Source organism: Mustelus asterias, chromosome 1 (assembly GCF_964213995.1).
Source record: "Mustelus asterias chromosome 1, sMusAst1.hap1.1, whole genome shotgun sequence".
Taxonomy (NCBI): domain Eukaryota; kingdom Metazoa; phylum Chordata; class Chondrichthyes; order Carcharhiniformes; family Triakidae; genus Mustelus; species Mustelus asterias.
In genome coordinates, this window is record NC_135801.1 from 127,908,808 (window position 1) to 127,929,456 (window position 20,649).

The 20,649-nt window shown below is 44.5% G+C and overlaps 1 protein-coding gene and 1 long non-coding RNA gene across 2 annotated transcripts in view; one reads left to right on the forward strand and one right to left on the reverse strand.

Annotated features, from left to right (window-relative positions):
- On the reverse strand, positions 1-1,041 carry LOC144499714 (uncharacterized). Its single transcript, XR_013498886.1, has 2 exons — positions 658-1,041; positions 1-329 (listed from the first exon to the last, which is right to left on the reverse strand). It is a non-coding gene; the product is annotated as an uncharacterized LOC144499714 (long non-coding RNA).
- Positions 1,042-1,172: 131 nt separating this feature from the next.
- The window catches only part of LOC144497456 (DEP domain-containing protein 1B-like), a 30,067-nt gene continuing 10,590 nt past the window's right edge, over positions 1,173-20,649 (forward strand). Inside the window, exons 1-7 of the mRNA XM_078218749.1 lie at positions 1,173-1,341; positions 3,955-4,220; positions 6,006-6,144; positions 13,543-13,670; positions 15,254-15,384; positions 16,579-16,626; positions 19,637-19,777. Of these exons, the coding sequence (XP_078074875.1) occupies positions 1,297-1,341; positions 3,955-4,220; positions 6,006-6,144; positions 13,543-13,670; positions 15,254-15,384; positions 16,579-16,626; positions 19,637-19,777 (898 nt within the window). The 5' untranslated portion in view covers positions 1,173-1,296. The remainder of the gene's footprint in view (positions 1,342-3,954; positions 4,221-6,005; positions 6,145-13,542; positions 13,671-15,253; positions 15,385-16,578; positions 16,627-19,636; positions 19,778-20,649) is intronic.

Here is a 20,649-nt window from a genome sequence, read left to right on the forward strand (position 1 = left end):
TTTAAATTTTAAGTTTATTTATTCGTGTTACAAGTAGGCTTACATTAACACTGCAATGAATGTGAAAATCCTCGCGTCGCCACACTCCAGCGCCTGTTCGGGTACAGAGGGAGAATTCAACATAGCCAATGCACCTAACCAGCACATCTTTCAGACTGTGGGAGGAAACCGGAACATCTGAAGAAAACCCATGCAGAAATGGGGAGAATATGCAGATTTCACACACAGTAAGAAGTCTCACAACACCAGGTTAAAGTCCAACAGGTTTGTTTGGTAGCAAAATCCACTAGCTTTCGGAGCGCTGCTCCTTCGTCAGGTAAGTGGGAGTTCTGTTCACAAACAGGGCATATAAAGACACAAACTCAATTTACAAAATAACGGTTGGAATGCGAGTCTTTACAGGTAATCAAGTCTTAAAGGTGCAGACAATGTGAGTGGAGAGAGGGTTAAGCACAAGTTAAAGAGATGTGTATTGTCTCCAGACAGGACAGTTAGTGAGATTTTGCAAGCCCAGGCAAGTCGTGGGGGTTACAGATAGTGTGACATGAACGCAAGATCCCGGTTGACGCCGCCCTCATGTGTGTGGAACATGGCTATCAGTCTCTGCTCAGCGACTCTGCGTTGTGTGTCGTGAAGGCCGCCTTGGAGAACGCTTACCCGAATATCAGAGGCCGAATGCCCGTGACCGCTGAAGTGCTCCCCAACAGGAAGAGAACACTCTTGCCTGGTGAGTGTCGAGCGGTGTTCATTCATCCATTGTCGTAGCGCCTGCATGCTCTCCCCAATGTCCACATCAGATTTCACACCGACAGTGACCCAAGCCGGGAATTGAACCCAGGTTCCTGGTGCTGTGAGGCAGCAGTGCTAACCATCTATGAGAAAACTGCGCGATTCGGGGAGATTGGAGAAGATTTGGGCAGCAGGATAGTGATGAGTTTGGGATTTCCAAAGGGGTGGGGGGTAGCACAGGCTAGTCGGGCCGATTAGCCTGCTCCCTCCCCCTACGCCCCTGCACCTTCAGCGCATGCTCCCTCCCTCTCCACAGTCCGTCCACTCGCACCCTCCGGTCGGCCCTGGTTACCACTATCCAATCAGAGCGGCGCTGCGCTGGTCACGGGGCTGGCGCTCTGTGTCCAATCAGGAGGCGAGTTGCCCGCCAGCTCCAGATTTAAACTGGGGCCGGGCCGCGGCGCGGCTTCGAACGGGATGATGCGGGTTAACGGACAGCCAGGACTCGGCGCCGGGGACCGGGCACCGGCGGCCCAGTGAGGAGCGGGCAGCACGAATGCGGGCACCATGGAGAGTAAGATAACGCCGGGTCCGTACCGGGCCACCAAGCTGGTGAGTCCTTCTGAACCGTCTTAACTTCAACCAGCCGCTGTGTTCAAAATGTCCTCCTGCTGCTTTCAGTTTAGTCGCTGAGGGACGCGTGTTCAGGCTGAGAAGTGAAACAAAAGGTACATAACATTTTAAAAGGGACTAATTGAGTAAATGTAGACCAAATGTTTCCCCTCCATGGGGAAATCTCGAACAAGAGGTCACAGATCGAGGCTGAGAGACGGTCGATTTAAAACTGAGATGAGGAGGAACTACTGCTCGCAGAGGGTGGTGAATCTGTGGAACTTGCTGCCCCATAGTGTGGTGGAGTCTGAATCGTTGAATGGTTTCAAGGAGGTAGATAGATCTATTCCTAATGTTAAGAAAAAGGGATATGGGGGACAAGTGGGGAGGTGGATCTGAGGTTGGGGAGAAATCAGCCATGATCTGATTGACTGGCAGAGCAGACTCAAAGGGCTGAATTTGCCTACTTCTTTATACTAATTCCGATGTTCCTATGAAATGACAATTCCTGGAGTGGAGCGCAGGGGAGCGGGTAATAACAGTTAATGTACCACTTACTGAAGGAAAACCAGGCCATATTTGTTAAAGGCCAAAAGCACGGATCTGTGTTCAATTCCAGCCTCGGATCACTGTCAATGTGGAGTTTGCACATTCTCCCTGTGTCTGTGTGGATTTCCTCCGGGTGCTCCGGTTTCCTCCCACAGTCCAAAGATGTGTGGGCTAGGCTGATTGGCCATGATAAATTGCCCCTTAGTGTCAGGGGGATTAGGAGGATAAATATGTAGGGTTATGGGGATAGGAGTTTGATGGAATTGTTGTCCATGCTGGCTAGATGGGCCAAATGGCCGCTTTCTGCACTGTAGATTCTATGATTTGCTAATTTGATTGAGGTCCCCACCTCTGGAATACCCTCCTGACACCTCTCCAGCTTTACCTTGCTCTCCTCCTTTGATCCAAGCTTTTGGCCACCTGGGGTAATAACACTTGTTTTGTGTGGCTCGTTTGATGATGTTGCTGTGAGGTGTGTTGGTATATTTTATTATGTTGAAGCTGCTGAATAACATTTGTTGTTGTAGACCATCCCTCATTCATCTTGATCAGTCTAACCGTTGAAGCAACTAACCACATCCTTCTCCAATGCCCCTCCATTTGTTGTGCAGTGGGGCGGGAGGGGGGAGAGGTACTTGCAATGTTTCATTCTTGTCTATCTAATCGTGGCCTGAACATCACCCGCAATTGCTTCACTTTCTGCTCCTGCACATTTAGGTGTCTCAAGGATCAATCCTTGGCCCCCTCACTATATGTTGCCCTTGGTGGCATCATTTGCAAACACAATCTCGTGTATATGCCCACCTCTACCTCACCATCAGATCTCAAAATGAGTCTTCCCTATAATTTGAGGAAATGCAATAATTACTTTTTTTGAAGCAGACTGTTGCATGTTATCAGATCATAGCTTCAGGCATCTATCGGAAATGGTATAGACCATATGATGGCCTATTTGCAACTCCTGAAATAATTTGGAGGAAGGGGTGTATTGCCTTTATTTTTGTAAAATGAGACATTTGATGGGCCATTCTTTGTAACTCTCAGGGAAAGAATAAACTTATCTAAAGTAAGGTTTAGAAAATGGAATAGTTGGAATGTGAAATTGTTGTTTTTTTGAGAATTTACGTTTTGTTTTTGCCAATGCAATTGGGACTGAGGTAGTTAGTAAGTGCAAGCATAGGATGTAGGAGCAAAAGTAGACCATAGACCTACAGTGCAGAAGGAGGCCATATGACCCATTGAGTCTGCACCAACTCAATGAAGGAGCATCTTAACAGACCTACTCCCCCCTGCCCTATCTCTGCAACCCTGCACAGCTAACGTACACATCTTTGACATAAAAGAGCAATGTAGCATGACCAATCTGCCTAACCTGCACATCTTTGGATTGTGGGAAGAAACTGGAACACCTGGAGGAATACACTGAGAACATGCGAACTCCACGCATTTTGTACGGCAATGGGTTTCTGTGACTCAATGGTAGGAAATTCTGCCCTCAAAGTAATATTTAAATGAACTATCCATCTTTTTGAGGCAAGTACTAATTACTCGACTGCTCCCCAACTCCTTGAAAGTATGCCACAGTGCAAGTATGGCACAGTGGCTAGCACTGCTGTCTCACAACGCCCGGGACCTGGGTTTGATTCCAGGCTTGGGTCACTGTCTGTGCAAAGTCTGCATGTTCTCCCCGTGTCTGCGCGTCTGTTTCCTCCAGGTGCTCCGGCATCCTCTCTCAGTCTGAAAGATGCGCTGGTTAGATGCATTGGCCATGCTAACTTCTCCCTCAGTGTACCGGAGTGCTGGAGCCAGTGTACCGGAACAGGTGCCGGAGTGTGTCATGAGCTAATTAAAAGGCGAATAGACTTGTAGGATTAAATGGCTTACTGTTCTACAGGTTTGCCAAGTTTTGTTGATTATTTTCTAGTTTTTAAACCTGTAGTTTCATCAATTGATGTGCCCGGACGCGATATATAGTGTGTGCAAGTAAGCCTCAATTCTCATTTTTGAAAATGCCTCTGCTATTGTAAATAGGTTAGACTACTCTTTTTCCTCCATGTCTTCTAGTGGAATGAAACAATCGAGTTATTCCGAGCCAAGATGCCCCTGAAGAAACATCGTCTTCATTTCCGTACTCATGATCGCTGCTTTACTGCTTCAGAAGGTGTTGATTGGTTACATGAATTGCTTAAAAGTAATCACAATTTTGGGCCTGAAGTTTCTCGTTATCAGACTGTGCAGTTACTCAAAAAGTTCTTAAAAAATCATGTGATCGAAGATATAAAGGGAAGATGGGGAAAAGAAGATTTTGAAGATAATAATAGATTATACAGGTATGGCACAATTAACTTTTTTTAAACCTGGTGTTTTTTAATCATTTCCTCCTTGTGGTATATGCATATGAAAATCGGCCTACTACTCACTCCCTGTGGACATTACTGAAATATCAAAGGCTTTGCTATTGAATCTCCCTCTGATCCTTGTCTCTTAAAAGGAAGTTCACATTTATCCCTGCATCACACAGTAAATTGCTACTATCCTACTGCTGTTCTGACGGACAGTTTTTATCATGCTAATAATGTCATTCTTGAGCTGAATGCTGGAAGTTTCCAAGAATATCTGTGACAAACTTTTCTTTATTTGCTTCTTCTGTGCAGTGTTATCCACATAGCAATGTCCACCACTATTAATATGCTGGCATTTTCTAACCGTTGCTCACTTTTTAATTGTGAAGTTTTTCATGTTTCATATTTTTAAAATTGTGATCTCTGTACTGTTTTCAATGTTGGATACTATTTTCACTTCCAACTTGCAATGGTCTTGTAATGACATCTGAACCTCCATCCTTTCTGTTTCTCTTTCTCTCTTCACGCTCCTCCCTACTGTGCCCACATCCCCTGACCCATGTTTTACCATAAAGTCTAATAAATCTCCCAAGCTGATGTGGCATGTATAGAAATAGCTCTTTTTTTCTGTTAGCTATTTTTAGATCAACTTCATTTCCAGAGCAAGCTTTATTGTGGTTTTAACCATTGCCTGTTGAATTTATCATGGAATACCTAACAGTGCAGAAGGAGGCCATTCGGCCCATTGAGTTTGCACTGACTCTGAAAGAGCATCTTACCTAGACTCTGCCCCATCCCCGTAACCCCGCACATTTAGCATGGCCAATCCACCTAACCTGCACGTCTTTGGACTGTGGGAGGAAACCCACAGACATGGGGAAAAACGTGCAAATTCCACACAGTCACCAGCCGGAATCTAACCTGAGTCCCTGATGCTGAGGCAACTATGCTGCCCCTAATCCGAATGGTATAATCTAAATCAAACAAAACATGAAAAAGGCTACATTTTTGGGTAAGGGGAGAAGTACATGTCTAACTGTGCATTCATAATTTTGCAATAGTAAGTGATTATCTTTAGCCAAACCAAATAGGTGCAATTGTGATGGTCCAAAACTGAATGAAGCAGAGTAATACTTGCTCCAGGGCATCTTTGTTAACTCTGGCCCTGATTCTGAATGCAGGATGCACGCACTAAGTTGGTGTGAAGCAAAATCCATTTCCACCAGTGCTGCTGTGCAGGGTAAATGCAATCAGTCTTCAGTCAAATATCACAGATGCATAGGAACACTGTCACCTCCAAGTCCCCCCCCTCCAAATCACGCACCATCCTGACTTCAACATATAATTGCTGTTCTTTGAGTGTGGTTGGGACAAAAACCCGGAATGACCTTCCTAACAACATTGTTAGGAACCTCCCCCAGGTTTTTACTGCTATTGACAATGGTTTCATGGTCATCATTAGAATTGGAATTCTAGATTTTTATTGAATTCAAATTTTGCCTTGGTGGGATTTGAACCTCTGTCTGTGTAGTCTGGGTCTCTGGATTACTACTCGAACAACAATATCACTATGCCACCACCTCCCCACTGCAGTGGAAGAAAGTCTTCTCTACCATAATTAGGGATGGGTAATAAATTCTGGCCCTGCCAGTGATGTGCTCATCCCATGAAAAATCACCAGCCCTGTTGTCAATTTAAGTTTTTGCAGAATGTACAATTTTTAATTGTTGTGTGAATAGATTAATTGCATGGTGTGTGCATTTTATTTTGCAGATTTCCTCCATCGTCTCCTCTGAAGCCTTATCCAAAAAAGACATCTCATTTAATTTGTGATGTACGTCCTAAATTTCTAAATTGGAGCGACTATGATATTCCGAAACCTGGTCCTGTCCCAGTAAGGCCGATAATTTTGGTAAGATGTTTAGAATTAATTTGTATCTATTCAGTTGCAATTCAAATTTTATCCATAAAATGTATTCACTAGTTGTCCAGTGATCTTCACTGCAGCCACTTGTTAAATATTGAAAATGCCATACTAAGTTGTATTTTTATGTAACTTTCTGGAGATATAAAAATATGCTTAAGCATTGAGACCATGTGGAAAATTTGGAGGTAGAGTTTTAGAAATGCTGTTGAGACGACTGTAGCAAGTTGTTGCAGTCCATCTTACAGATGGTGCACTGCAAGCATGTTGTACAGATGATGGATGAAATGCTTGATCTTGGATGGTGTCAGGCTTCAGTGTTTGAGCTGCACTTATCCAAGTAAGTGACAAGTATTCCATCATATTCCTAATCTGCACTTTGTGGATAATGATGAGTCTCTTTCAGGTTCTGACTTGTTACAGTCAAATTAAGGCTCTGATCAATTGTGGTCCCTAGAATGTTGTTCAAATACCATTACATGTCATGAAGAACTGGTTGATTTCTCATTGGAAATGATTGATTGTCAGGCACTTTTGTAGTATAGTTGCTAACTTGCCACCATCTGCCTAAGCCTGGATATGGTCCAGAGCCTACTTCATGTTGCGAACGACTGCTTCATTATACGAGGACATGAATGGCATTTCAGTCATCGGTGAACATCCCCCCCCCCATCAGACCTTGATGGAGAGAAGGGCATTGAAGCAGCTGAAGATGATTAGGCCTAGGATGGTGCTCTGCAAAATTACTGGAACAATGTCCTAAGGCTGAAATGATTGGCCTCCAAGAATCCCATCCATTCTCCTTTGTGCTTGGAATAACTCCAACTTTCCGCCAATTCCCATTGACTTCAATTTTACCAGGGCTCTTTTGTGCCACAGTGGAAAAACTGCCTTGACATCAAATGTTGCTGGTGTCATCTCGCCTTTGGAATTCAACTCTTGTCAATAACTGAGCCAAAGCTGTCTCCTCTGCAAACCCATATTGAGCATTGATGAGTAAATGCTGCTCGATTATGCACATGATGATGCTCATGGGAAATAACTGTCTTGATTGTATTTGTCCTGATTTTTGTGGGTTGGGCAGAGCACACCTAGGCAATTTCTCAATGCATAGATGGCAGTGTTGTAGCTGGCCCAAACAGCTCACCCAGAGGTGGGCCAATTCTGGAATTTGAGTCTTCGGCATTACGGCTATGTGCTCAGATATTTATTAAGTCAGATTGGCTGAAGACTGGCATCAATGATGGCGACTTCTGGAGGATGCCCAGATTATCTGGCGGCACGGTAGCACAGTGGTTAGCACTGCTGCTTCACAACTCCAGGGTCCCGGGTTCGATTCCTGGCTTGGGTCACTGTCTGTGTGGAGTTTGCACATTCTCCTCGTGTCTGCGTGGGTTTCCTCCGGGTGCTCCGGTTTCCTCCCACAGTCCAAAGATGTGCGGGTTAGGTTGATTGGCCAGGTTAAAAATTGCCCCTGAGATGTGTAGGTTAGAGGGATTAGTGGGTAAAATATGTGAAGGTAGGGCTTGGGTGGGATTGTGGTCGGTGCAGACTCGATGGGCCGAATGGCCTCCTTCTGCACTGTAGGGTTTCTATGATCTCTATGATTATCTACTTAGCACTACTGGCTAAAGATGTGAGGAATTTTCTTTAGTACTCAAGTGCTGGATTCTGCCGTTCTTGAGGATAAGAATGTTCATGGAACTGCTGCTTTCTTCCATAGCTTGTTGAATATCCATCACTGTTCACAATTTGAAGTGCTAGGCTTTGAGCTGTTGGTTGGGGGAGCTCTGTCTAGCATAAAACTGCATGCAAGCTTCTCGGCAGTAGTATAATGTTGTGACTTTGTCAGGTAAACACCTTATTTCACATGTGCTGCTCTTGACATTGTGGATGCCATTCAACCAGCATTAGGCATCTGGTTTGATCAGGCAATTGACAAATTGGTGACTGAGGTCATACAAGAATTCCATGCCATAATCCCAGTATACTGGAGCTGGAGTTGGAGGAACTTAGGATCATCAGGGACGCAGAGATGGCCATAGACACAAGCTTTAGGAATACAGTTACTCCGAGGATTGAAAACAGATGGGTGACGGTGAGAGGGGCTGGGAGGAAGCAGTCCGTGCAGGGATCCCCGGTGGTCGTTCCCCTTAGCAACAAGTATTCCGCTTTGGATACGGTTGAGGGGGACGACATACCAGTGGGGAGCCGCAGTGAGAGGATCTCCAGCACTGTGTCCGTCTCTGTGGCTCGGGAGGGAAAGGGGGAGAGCGGGAGGGCGATAGTTATTGGGGACTCGTTAGTTAGAGGGATAGATAGGAGGTTCTGTGGCAGCAAAAGAGACTCACGGATGGTATGTTGCCTACCGGATGCCAAGGTCCGTGATGTCTCAGACCGTGTTTTCCAGATTCTGAAGGGGGAGGGGAAACAGTCACAAGTCGTGGTGCACATTGGTACCAATGACATAGGTAAGAGAAGGGACGGGGATTTAAAGCAGGAATTTCTGGAGCTGGGCTGGAAGCTGAGAGCCAAGACGAAACATGTGGTCATCTCTGGTACGTTGCCGGTACCACGTGATAGCGAGTTGAGGAACAGGGAGAGAGTGCAGTTAAATATGTGGTTGCAGGGATGGTGTAGGAGGGAGGGTTTCAGATACGTGGATAATTGGAACACGTTCTGGGGAAGGTGGGACCTGTACAAACAGATCGGGGTGCACCTGAACCAGAGGGGCACCAATATCCTCGGAGGGAAATTTGTTACGGCTCTTCAGGGGGGTTTAAACTAATTTGTCAGGGGAGTGGGAAAGGGAGTTGTAGTCCAGAAGTCAGTGAGGGTGGTGAGGTATTGGGGAAGGTATCAGGGTCAAGGGTGGGTACTGGTAGACAGGAAGGTGGGTTGAAGTGTGTCTACTTCAATGCAAGGAGCATCCGGAACAAGGTAGATGAACTTGGGGCGTGGATTGGTACTTGGGACTACGATGTTGTGGCCATTACGGACTTGTGGATAGAACAAGGACAGGAATGGTTGTTGGACGTTCCGGGGTATAGATGTTTCACTAAGTGTAGGGAAGCTGGTAAAAGAGGTGGAGGAGTGGCATTGTTAATCAAGGATAGTTTAACGGCTGCGGAAAGGCACTTCGTGGGGGATCTGCACACTGAGGTAATATGGGCTGAAGTTAGAAATAGGAAAGGAGCGGTCACGTTGCTAGGAGTTTACTATAGGCCCCCAAATAGTAATAGAGATGTGGAGGAAGAAATTGCTAAGCAGATTATGGATATGTGTGGGGGTCACAGGGTAGTTGTCATGGGGGACTTTAACTTTCCAAATATTGATTGGAACCTTTGTAGGTCAAATAGTTTGGATGGGGCAGTTTTTGTGCAGTGTGTGCGGGAGGGTTTCCTGACACAATATGTGGATGGGCCGACTAGAGGTGAGGCCACATTGGATTTGGTACTGGGAAATGAACCGGGCCAAGTGTTAGATTTGGTTGTGGGAGAGCAATTTGGAGATAGTGACCACAATTCGGTGTCTTTTGTTATTGCAATGGAGAGGGATAGGGCCGTACGGCAGGGCAAGGTTTACAATTGGGGGAGAGGTAATTATGATGCGATTAGGCAAGAATTAGGGGGCATAAGTTGGGAACAGAAACTGTCAGAGAAAGGAACTAATGAAAAGTGGAATTTTTTCAAGGAACAAATACTGGATGTCCTTGATAGGTATGTTCCTGTCAGGCAGGGAGGAAATGGCCGAGTGAGGGAACCATGGTTCACAAAAGAGGTGGAATGTCTTGTGAAAAGGAAGAGGAAGCTTATGTAGGGATGAGGAAACAAGGTTCAGATGGCTTGATTGAGGGTTACAAGTTAGCAAGGAATGAGCTGAAAAATGGGCTTAGGAGAGCTAGGAGGGGACATGAGAAGTCCTTGGCGGGTCGGATCAAGGAAAACCCCAAGGCCTTTTACTCTTATGTGAGGAATAAAAGAATGACCAGGGTGAGGTTAGGGCCGGTCAAGGACAGTAGTGGGAACTTGTGTATGGAGTCAGTAGAGATAGGCGAGGTGATGAATGAATACTTTTCTTCAGTGTTCACCAAGGAGAGGGGCCATGTTTTTGAGGATGAGAAGGTGTTACAGGCTAATAGGCTGGAGGAAATAGATGTTCGGAGGGAGGATGTCTTGGCAGTTTTGAATAAACTGAAGGTCGATAAGTCCCCTGGGCCTGATGAAATGTATCCTAGGATTCTTTGGGAGGCAAGGGATGAGATTGCAGAGCCTTTGGCGTTGATCTTTGGGTCCTCGCTGTCCACGGGGATGGTGCCAGAGGACTGGAGAATGGCGAATGTTGTTCCTCTGTTTAAGAAAGGGAATAGAAATGACCCTGGTAATTATAGACCGGTTAGTCTTACTTCGGTGGTTGGTAAATTGATGGAAAGGGTCCTTAGGGATGGGAATTACGACCATTTAGAAAGATGCGGATTAATCCGAGATAGTCAGCACGGATTCGTGAAGGGCAAGTCGTGCCTCACAAATTTGATAGAATTTTTTGAGGAGGTAACTAAGTGTGTTGATGAAGGTAGGGCAGTTGATGTCATATACATGGATTTTAGTAAGGCGTTTGATAAGGTCCCCCATGGTCGGCTTATGATGAAAGTGAGGAGGTGTGGGATAGAGGGAAAGTTGGCCGATTGGATAGGTAACTGGCTGTCTGACCGAAGACAGAGGGTGGTGGTCGATGGAAAATTTTCGGATTGGAGGCAGGTTGCTAGCGGTGTGCCGCAGGGATCAGTGCTTGGTCCTCTGCTCTTTGTGATTTTTATTAATGACTTAGAGGAGGGGGCTGAAGGGTGGATCAGTAAATTTGCTGATGACACCAAGATTGGTGGAGTAGTGGATGAGGTGGAGGGCTGTTGTAGGCTGCAAAGAGACATAGATAGGATGCAAAGCTGGGCTGAAAAATGGCAAATGGAGTTTAACCCTGATAAATGTGAGGTGATTCATTTTGGTAGGACTAATTTAAATGTGGATTACAGGGTCAAAGGTAGGGTTCTGAAGACTGTGGAGGAACAGAGAGATCTTGGGGTCCATATCCACAGATCTCTAAAGGTTGCCAGTCAAGTGGATAGAGCTGTGAAGAAGGCCTATAGTGTGTTAGCTTTTATTAACAGGGGGTTGGAGTTTAAGAGCCGTGGGGTTATGCTGCAACTGTACAGGACCTTGGTGAGACCACATTTGGAATATTGTGTGCAGTTCTGGTCACCTCACTATAGGAAGGATGTGGAAGCGCTGGAAGGAGTGCAGAGGAGATTTACCAGGATGCTGCCTGGTTTGGAGGGTAGGTCATATGAGGAAAGGTTGAGGGAGCTAGGGCTGTTCTCTCTGGAGCGGAGGAGGCTGAGGGGAGACTTAATAGAGGTGTATAAAATGATGAAGGGGATAGATAGAGTGAACGTTCAAAGACTATTTCCTCGGGTGGATGGAGCTATTACAAGGGGGCATAACTATAGTGTTCGTGGTGGGAGATACAGGACGGATATCAGAGGTAGGTTCTTTACGCAGAGAGTGGTTGGGGTGTGGAATGGACTGCCTGCAGTGATAGTGGAGTCAGACACTTTAGAAACATTTAAGCGGTTATTGGATAGGCACATGGAGCACACCAGGATGATAGGGAGTGGGATAGCTTGATCTTGGTTTCAGATAAAGCTCGGCACAACATCGTGGGCCGAAGGGCCTGTTCTGTGCTGTACTGTTCTATGTTCTATGTTCTGCCAGGTAGGTCGATGCTGGTACTACCAATGTTGGTCACCTAGCGTAATGTGAAATACCCCATCCAGAGCACACTGTGCCCTTGCTGCCCTCAATTTCTTCAAGTTGTTGACATTACTGACTCACTAGCTAAGGCAGGGCAGTAAGTAATCAGAGTGCAAATGGTCTAGACTCTCAGATTTCCCAGTGTCACTCCTGACTATAACTCGTGTACTGCCATCCTAAAGGCTCAGGATATGACCAGGAATGGTGATGTTTGAGTCTGGGATATTGGCTGAAAGGTTGGGTTCTGAGTGTGTGAGTTATGCACTGTTGGTTTATTATACTGCTGGACAATTGCCTTGACTTTGATCACAAATTCCCAGATGCTAGTGGCACAAACCTTGCAGGGTTGGTATGCCTTCATTGTATCTGAATCTGATGCTGAGATTGAAGTAGAATGTTCAGTTTGAATTTTGTCAATCTGAACTTTCTGGTGGTATCATGCAACGGAATGGCTTGCTGGGCTACTTGAGGGCAGTTAAGAATCAAACGCATTGCTATGCGTCTGGAGTAATGTATGCAGGTGGGGTAAGGACGACTGGTTTCCTTCTGTAAATGGGATTTCCAAGCGCAGATTCACAGGGAAGGGATAAGCTAGTGGTTTCTTGTCTCCATCGTAAAAGCAAGTTTCAAATAAATGCTAATCCCTGAAGATTCCAGGCCATGGAATTTTACCTTGCACACCTGAGTCACTGACAGCAGCATGGTATTGAGTTACTCTGCAGGGTCAAGGCCAGGCTCGGAGGCTCGTGATATTTAGTCGGGCGTTGTTACTGAGACGTTTAATTCAGCTTGATAGTACTATGCAGAGAAGCAATACAGCTATAAACACCATCTGTTTTATTGGCACACTGTCAGCTTTAAGAACTGTCTACTAACCTAAGCATCACCTAACCAAGATGAACATGATGCACACGTGCTTGTTGAAGATACCTCCATATCTTGGCTGAGTTTCTCACCACCTGAAACCAACTTCACATCAACACATGTTTAATTGTAGAACTAATTCAAGTGTGCTGCATGCCCCTAGAATTTTTAAAACATTGGGGAATGTAAGAAGTGGGAGAGGAGTCAAGCTATATGACCTGTTGAACACACAGTCATTAAATGCGATTGTGACTAATCTTGGGCATTAACTCCACTTGATTCCTTGAGAGCAAAAATCTGTTCAACTCCGTCCTGAATATATTCAATGGTAGAGCAACCTTCGTGGAGGGGTGGGTGCCTCTCTGCCAGAAGGACTATCCATAAACCTGCAAATGATAAACCCCCCACAAAACTGCATCTTGATGTACAATTTGGGAAATGTGTGTTTGAGACATCTCATCTTGAGTCTTTATGAAGGATGGGTGATTAGCTTTTTGGCATTCTAGGATGCTTAACAAATATGGCTTTAAATAGTTCAAAACAGTTTTATATTTCCATTAGAAATTTCTACAATGGGTTATGCTCATTACTGGTCAATGGGTAGTTTTATTACTGTATATATATTTTTAAGAGTTCCAAGATTAGTCATTCACAGTCCTTGTGCATGAATTGTTTTTACAGCCATTCAATTACATTCCTTTATGATCTATTGCAGAATTCTGACTTGTGGCACAAACGCCACAGTATTGCAATTGGAGAAGTATCAGAATGTAGAATTGTACATCGGGAAGAGGTTTCCCAAGGAACTGTTGAAGAAATCTGGAAATCAATGACCTTAACACAGTATGTTGGGTTCCTTCCTTTTCTTGCTAATCTTTGCCTCCCACTCCCAGTAAGACAATTACCTGTTCCCATCTGGTAATGTTGACTATGCTTTTTTTTTTGGGATATAATGTTCAAAAAGTATATCTACTGTGAAATAGAAACAAATTGCTGAAAATACTCAGGTCAATAGTATCTGTGAATAGAGAAATAGCATTAATATTTCAAGATGGTGACCTTTTAATCAGACATTGGCCTAACACCCAACCCACTTATTGCTGCAAACCCTCTCTACTAATATGGGCTTATACACTGAAATTGGGAGAGCTGTCCCATTTGACAAGTTGAGCAGCAGCTCTGATATAATTGTCGCAAACTACTTCCTTTCTGTCCTGCTCCATTGGTAGGACATACCCAGCAGAAGTGGTAGTATAATGATATATAGTCTCTAGCAAGTGGGCCCAGGATTCCTCAACATTGACATCAAGCACGGAGCCTCATGGCATTCAGTCAAACATAGACCAGGATTCTTATGCTGAATATGCTCTCCATATACTGGTGAATCCATATTCCTCCATGTTGAACACAACTTGGAAAAAGCACCATGAGGAGCAAGGAGAACACAATGTTCTGTGGGTGGGACACTTCAAATATTCATCCTGGAGAGTGGTCCAGTAGCACCACTGAGTTGACAGAATCCTGAAGGACTGAGTTGCCAGAAGGTTTCGGTGAGAACTAACTGAAGGAAAAAACCTAATTGACCTTGTCCTCTCCCAGATTTCTATCTTGTGTCTGTTAATGCCCACCATGCAATCCTTGCAGTTGTCCTGTTTTCACTGAGAACCCCCTCCTTTATCTTCGATGGTACTGTGCTAAATGGAATAGTCAGAATAGGTCCAGCAGCTCAAAACTGAGCCAGCATATGGCATGTGTTCCATCAGCAGCAGTAGAATTGGATTCTCTCAGTCTAACCCTCTGGGCATTATATCCTCACTCTAACATTACTGTTAATCCAGGGGAGCAACCCTGCTTCAATGAGTGTACGGAGCAGTACCAGGTGTACCTAAAAATGAAATGGCAACTTGAAGAAAAACCAAACTACGTACAAGCTAAACAGCAGAAGTAGCTAAGCATACTGTAAACAATGTATGCATAAACAGCTAACTGGAGAAGGAGGCAGCTCCACAAATATCCCAATTATTAATGATGGAGGCCAGCACATCAGTGATAAAGACCAGGCTGAAACAATTATCTTTCAGCCAGAAGTGCCAAATGAATTATGCATCTCTTCCTTGTTCTGATGTTTTCCAGTATCACATGCTGCCTTTTCACACATGATGTCAAGAAATGTTTTGACATACTGGATGTAACAAAGGCTTATGGCATCGGCAGCATATCTGAAGACTTGTGCTCCAGAACTAGCTGTGTTCCATTATAGCTTCAATCCCATCTCCACTCAACAAGTAAAAATTCACCCTGAAAACAAAAAAAAAGAATCTGGTATACTGTAAGCAATGCCATGCGATTTGTGTTCCTGTTAAGGGGCTAATTATAAAATATTTACTGTGCTAAATTTATTTGAATTGAACCGTTTTGTCTTTCAGTTTGCAGAAGATTCTAGGGCTTGATTCTCTGGATGGAGTGCTGGATTCTAAACTGCTCAACCCTAAGTATATCATCTATAATGTTCACCACATTAATAAGCAAGGCGTAGTAATTCTAGAGAATAAACTGGGTATGTATTTTACATTGTCCAAATTCTTCAAAATTAAATGCTGGACTCCAACATTATAGAAAATGAGTAGAACGTTTGTCAAAAATTGTTAGAATCTAATCAGAGCCAGGTGCCTACTTATATTTTTGATTTATTTTACTTTCCCTCTTTTTAAAGTCTGTCCTGAAAATAACTAATGCTTGTCATGGGTACATGTGGCAGTTATCCAGTTCTTCTTCCAGCTCAAGTCTTTATTTCCAAGAGGTAACTTGGTTATTTACATGTGATGGGCTGTTCTGAAGCATGGTCAATCATAGCTGAGTTGGTCCTTGCAGGATATCTAAACATGTTCAAAGATGTGCTGGTTAGGTGGATTGGCCATGCTAAATTACCCCTTAGTGTCAGGGGGATAAGCATATGTAAATATGTGGGGTTATGGGGATAGGGCCAGGATGGGATTGTCGTTGGTGCAGACCACATGGGCTGAATGGCGTCCTTCTGTACTGTAGGAATTCTATGCCCACTTCCAGTCAGTGCTGCTTTCTGGGAATGAAAAGTAAAATAGATCTTTTCTTCCTTGATCACCAAGACTAATTGAAGCATGGTAGCACAGTGGTTAGCACTGCTGCTTCACAGCTCCAGGGTCCCGGGTTCGATTCCCGGCTCGGGTCACTGTCTGTGTGGAGTTTGCACATTCTCCTCGTGTCTGCGTGGGTTTCCTCCGGGTGCTCCGGTTTCCTCCCACAGTCCAAAGATGTGCGGGTTAGGTTGATTGGCCAGGTTAAAAATTGCCCCTTAGAGTCGTGAGATGGGTAGGTTAGAGGGATTAGCGGGTAAAATATGTGGGGGTAGGGCCTGGGTGGGATTGTGGTCGGTGCAGACTCGATGGGCTGAATGGCCTCCTTCTGCACTGTAGGGATTCTATGATTCTATGATTGTGATGATGTTGAGCTGTGACTAACATCTGCTGGATCTATATAATCTAGTTCTACGCCTGAAAGCGCTGTTACTTTCTAGAAGGCTATAGAAATTACAGCTCCTTTAAATTGAGGGAATTGTCATGTTGATAGATTTTTTGCTTTGGAGGAAATGAAATGTTGAAGACTTTGAACAGCAAACATTTTACACACTCGCACCTAAGCACTTTGGCATTTTCTTCACGGACTTTCTGGTAAATACTGAACACAAAATTATTATCTTTCCTCTTGTAAACAGATGAGCTTCCACACTGGGTTCTGTCAGCCATGAGGTGTCTGGCAAACTGTGAGTATTAATGTAGTTAGAACATAGAACAGTACAGCACAGAACAGGCCCTTCGGCCCACGATGTTGTGCCGAGCTTTATCTGAAACCAAGATCAAGCTGTCCCACTCCCTACCATCCTGTTGTGCTCCATGTGCCTATCCAATAACTGCTTAAATGTTCCTAAAGTGTCTGACTCCACTATCACTGCAGGCAGTCCATTCCACACCCCAACCACTCTCTGCGTAAAGAACCTACCTCTGATATCCTTCCTGTATCTCCCACCATGAACCCTATAGTTATGCCCCCTCGTAATAGCTCCATCCACCCGAGGAAATAGTCTTTGAACGTTCACTCTATCTATCCCCTTCATCATTTTATAAACCTCCTATTAAGTCTCCCCATAGCCTCCTCCGCTCTAGAGAGAACAGCCCTAGCTCCCTCAACCTTTCCTCATAAGACCTACCCTCCAAACCAGGCAGCATCCTGGTAAATCTCCTCTGCACTCTTTCCAGCGCTTCCACATCCTCCTTATAGTGAGGTGACCAGAACTGCACACAATATTCCAAATGTGGTCTCACCAAGGTCCTGTACAGTTGCAGCATAACCCCACGGCTCTTAAACTCCAACCCCCTGTTAATAAAAGCTAACACACTATAGGCCTTCTTCACAGCTCTATCCACTTGAGTGGCAACCTTTAGAGATCTGTGGATATGGACCCCAAGATCTGTCTGTGCCTCCACAGTCTTCAGAACCCTACCTTTGACCCTGTAATCCACATTTAAATTAGTCCTACCAAAATGAATCACCTCACATTTATCAGGGTTAAACTCCATTTGCCATTTTTCAGCCCAGCTTTGCATCCTATCTATGTCTCTTTGCAGCCTACAACAGCCCTCCACCTCATCCACTACTCCACCAATCTTGGTGTCATTAGCAAATTTACTGATCCACCCTTCAGCCCCCTCCTCTAAGTCATTAATAAAAATCACAAAGAGCAGAGGACCAAGCACTGATCCCTGCGGCACTCCGTTAGCAACCTGCCTCCAATCCAAAAATTTTCCATCGACCACCACCCTCTGTCTTCGATCAGACAGCCAGTTACCTATCCAATCGGCCAACTTTCCCTCTATCCCACACCTCCTCACTTTCATCATAAGCCGACCATGGGGGACCTTATCAAACGCCTTACTAAAATCCATGTATATGACATCAACTGCCCTACCTTCATCAACACACTTTGTTACCTCCTCAAAAAATTCTATCAAATTTGTGAGGCACGACTTGCCCTTCACGAATCCGTGCTGACTATCCCGGATTAATCCGCATCTTTCTAAATGGTCGTAAATCCCATCTCTAAGGACCTTTTCCATCAATTTACCAACCACCGAAGTAAGACTAACCGGTCTATAATTACCAGGGTCATTTCTATTCCCTTTCTTAAACAGAGGAACAACATTCACCATTCTCCAGTCCTCTGGCACCATCCCTGTGGACAGCGAGGACCCAAAGATCAAAGCCAAAGGCTCTGCAATCTCATCCCTTGCCTCCCAAAGAATCCTAGGTTACATTTCATCAGGCCCAGGGGACTTATCGACCTTCAGTTTATTCAAAACTGCCAGGACATCCTCCCTCCGAACATCTATTTCCTCCAGCCTATTAGCCTGTAACACCTTCTCTTCCTCAAAAACATGGCCCCTCTCCTTGGTGAACACTGAAGAAAAGTATTCATTCATCACCTCGCCTATCTCTACTGACTCCATACACAAGTTCCCACTACTGTCCTTGACTGGCCCTAACCTCACCCTGGTCATTCTTTTATTCCTCACATAAGAGTAAAAAGCCTTGGGGTTTTCCTTCATCCGACCCGCCAAGGACTTCTCGTGTCCCCTCCTAGCTCTCCTAAGCCCCTTTTTCAGCTCATTCCTTGCTAACTTGTAACCCTCAATCGAGCCATCTGAACCTTGTTTCCTCATCCCTACATAAGCTTCCCTCTTCCTTTTCACAAGACATTCCACTTCTTTTGTGGACCATGGTTCCCTCACTCGGCCATTTCCTCCCTGCCTGATAGGGACATACCTATCAAGGACATCCAGTATTTGTTCCTTGAAAAAGTTCCACTTTTCATTAGTTCCTTTCTCTGACAGTTTCTGTTCCCAACTTATGCCCCCTAATTCTTGCCTAATCGCATTCTAATTACCTCTTTCCCCCCCCCCCCCCCCCCCCAATTGTAAACCTTGCCCTGCCGTACGGCCCAATCCCTCTCCATTGCAATAACAAAAGACACTGAATTGTGGTCACTATCTCCAGATAGTGACCACATGTAGATATTACATTTCCATTTGAGATGTTGGTGCATTCCTGACTGAATTCATGCATTTTTCATATTTGACTGAGGTAGGCTTGTAAATGCAATCTGCCAGGGAGAGCAATTGATAGTCCTGAGTTTCCTGCCACAGTGCAACATGGCTGATGGCCTCAAAGCTAGTTGTTTTTCTAAAGTAAATGCTGTCCCTTTGTGTACAATTATGTATACTGTGCCGCCTTTTAAACTTAATTACAGATTGCATTCCTTGCGGCCAACATTGCTGTGGTGCAAATCCACCCCCACCCACTCCACCCATATTTTTAATGAAATATGTGCTTCCCAGCTGCACGTTTACCTGGGCCAGGCCTTGTTTAAAGATAGCAGTGCTGCAGTGGAAAGAGAAGGGCACATTGAAAAAGAAGCTTTGGACGTTACTTTAAATTGTTAATCCCAAAGCTCTCAAGTGAGCTGAAACCTCATCATTCCCCTATGAAAGCAGAGGTGAAGGAGGAATGGCCAGTTTTAGGCCCTCTTCCTCCAAAGGGTCTTTCCACTGCTATCCAGGATATGTTACTTTTAGGGCCCCAGACATTTTGCTTTTTGAGGTAATTGCCCTGAAAGTCCTCACTTTGGCACAAAAATGTCTTAGCGTGTTATATGATTTTATTCCGCTATTATTATGCATGTGGGTTCTACTAATATTTTTTGTATTTTTTTCTTTTAGGGCCAAATGGAAGTGAATTGAATCGACCAATGTATGCGGGGTTTGAAAGAGATGTGTTCAAGACAATTGCAGATTATTTTCAAAAGCCAAAGGAGCCATTACTAACGTTCGATTTCTATGAACTTGTCATTAACATTTTAGGTGGGTATTTAATAAGGCAGGCACTGCACAAAGCAAAAACCACAAATTTCTCAATTCAGTAAGAGCAATGAATTTAGAACAACTTTAGACAAAAGACATTTGGTCCATCTGACACAACAATCACTATTTTCTTCTTGCATCTCTAACAACCATGAATCCCATTTATTGAATTTGTCAACTTGCAAAAACCATTTTGCAGATACTGCCTGCAAATTTGACACCAGGCACACTTTCTTCCATAAATGATTTGAATGTCCAACAATCAAGCCTTGTGTAATTCCACTTGTAACCAACTGCTCCATCAGTTGTTACCTACCACATCTACTTCCATTTGAACCTTTTGCAGGACCGTGTCAAATACAACTTAACTATATCTACTGCTCTGTAATTTTCTCAATTCAATAACCATCACCTCTTGATCTTAAAGCTGTGCTGACTGAGTTAGTGTATGACTCTCTAAATGGCTGACCCTGAATTATCCTATATTATCCCTGAATACTTTCAATAACTTTCCTAACAGTATAAGTCAGACTTTGCCCCATTTTGGTTTCAGTTACTAGCTTCTGGGATTTGACCCGAGCATAGTGAACTCTGGAACAACATCTGCAATAATCTTGAATATTCAAAGCATAGCTTTGAAAAGGGAATTTGGGACAAGGTGAGTTGTTCTGGCAGAGAGCCGGTATGCATATGGAGGTTTGAATGGCCTCCTGAATGATAACCATTCTGTGAAGAGTCACATGTCATCATGGTTTGGAAATATATCGCATTTCAGAGTCATAATCTGGAAATTCCTTCTCTCATGCCACTGTGGGTGTACCTACACTGTGACCATCGTTGCTACCTCTGCCCATGATCCAGTTGCAAGCCCA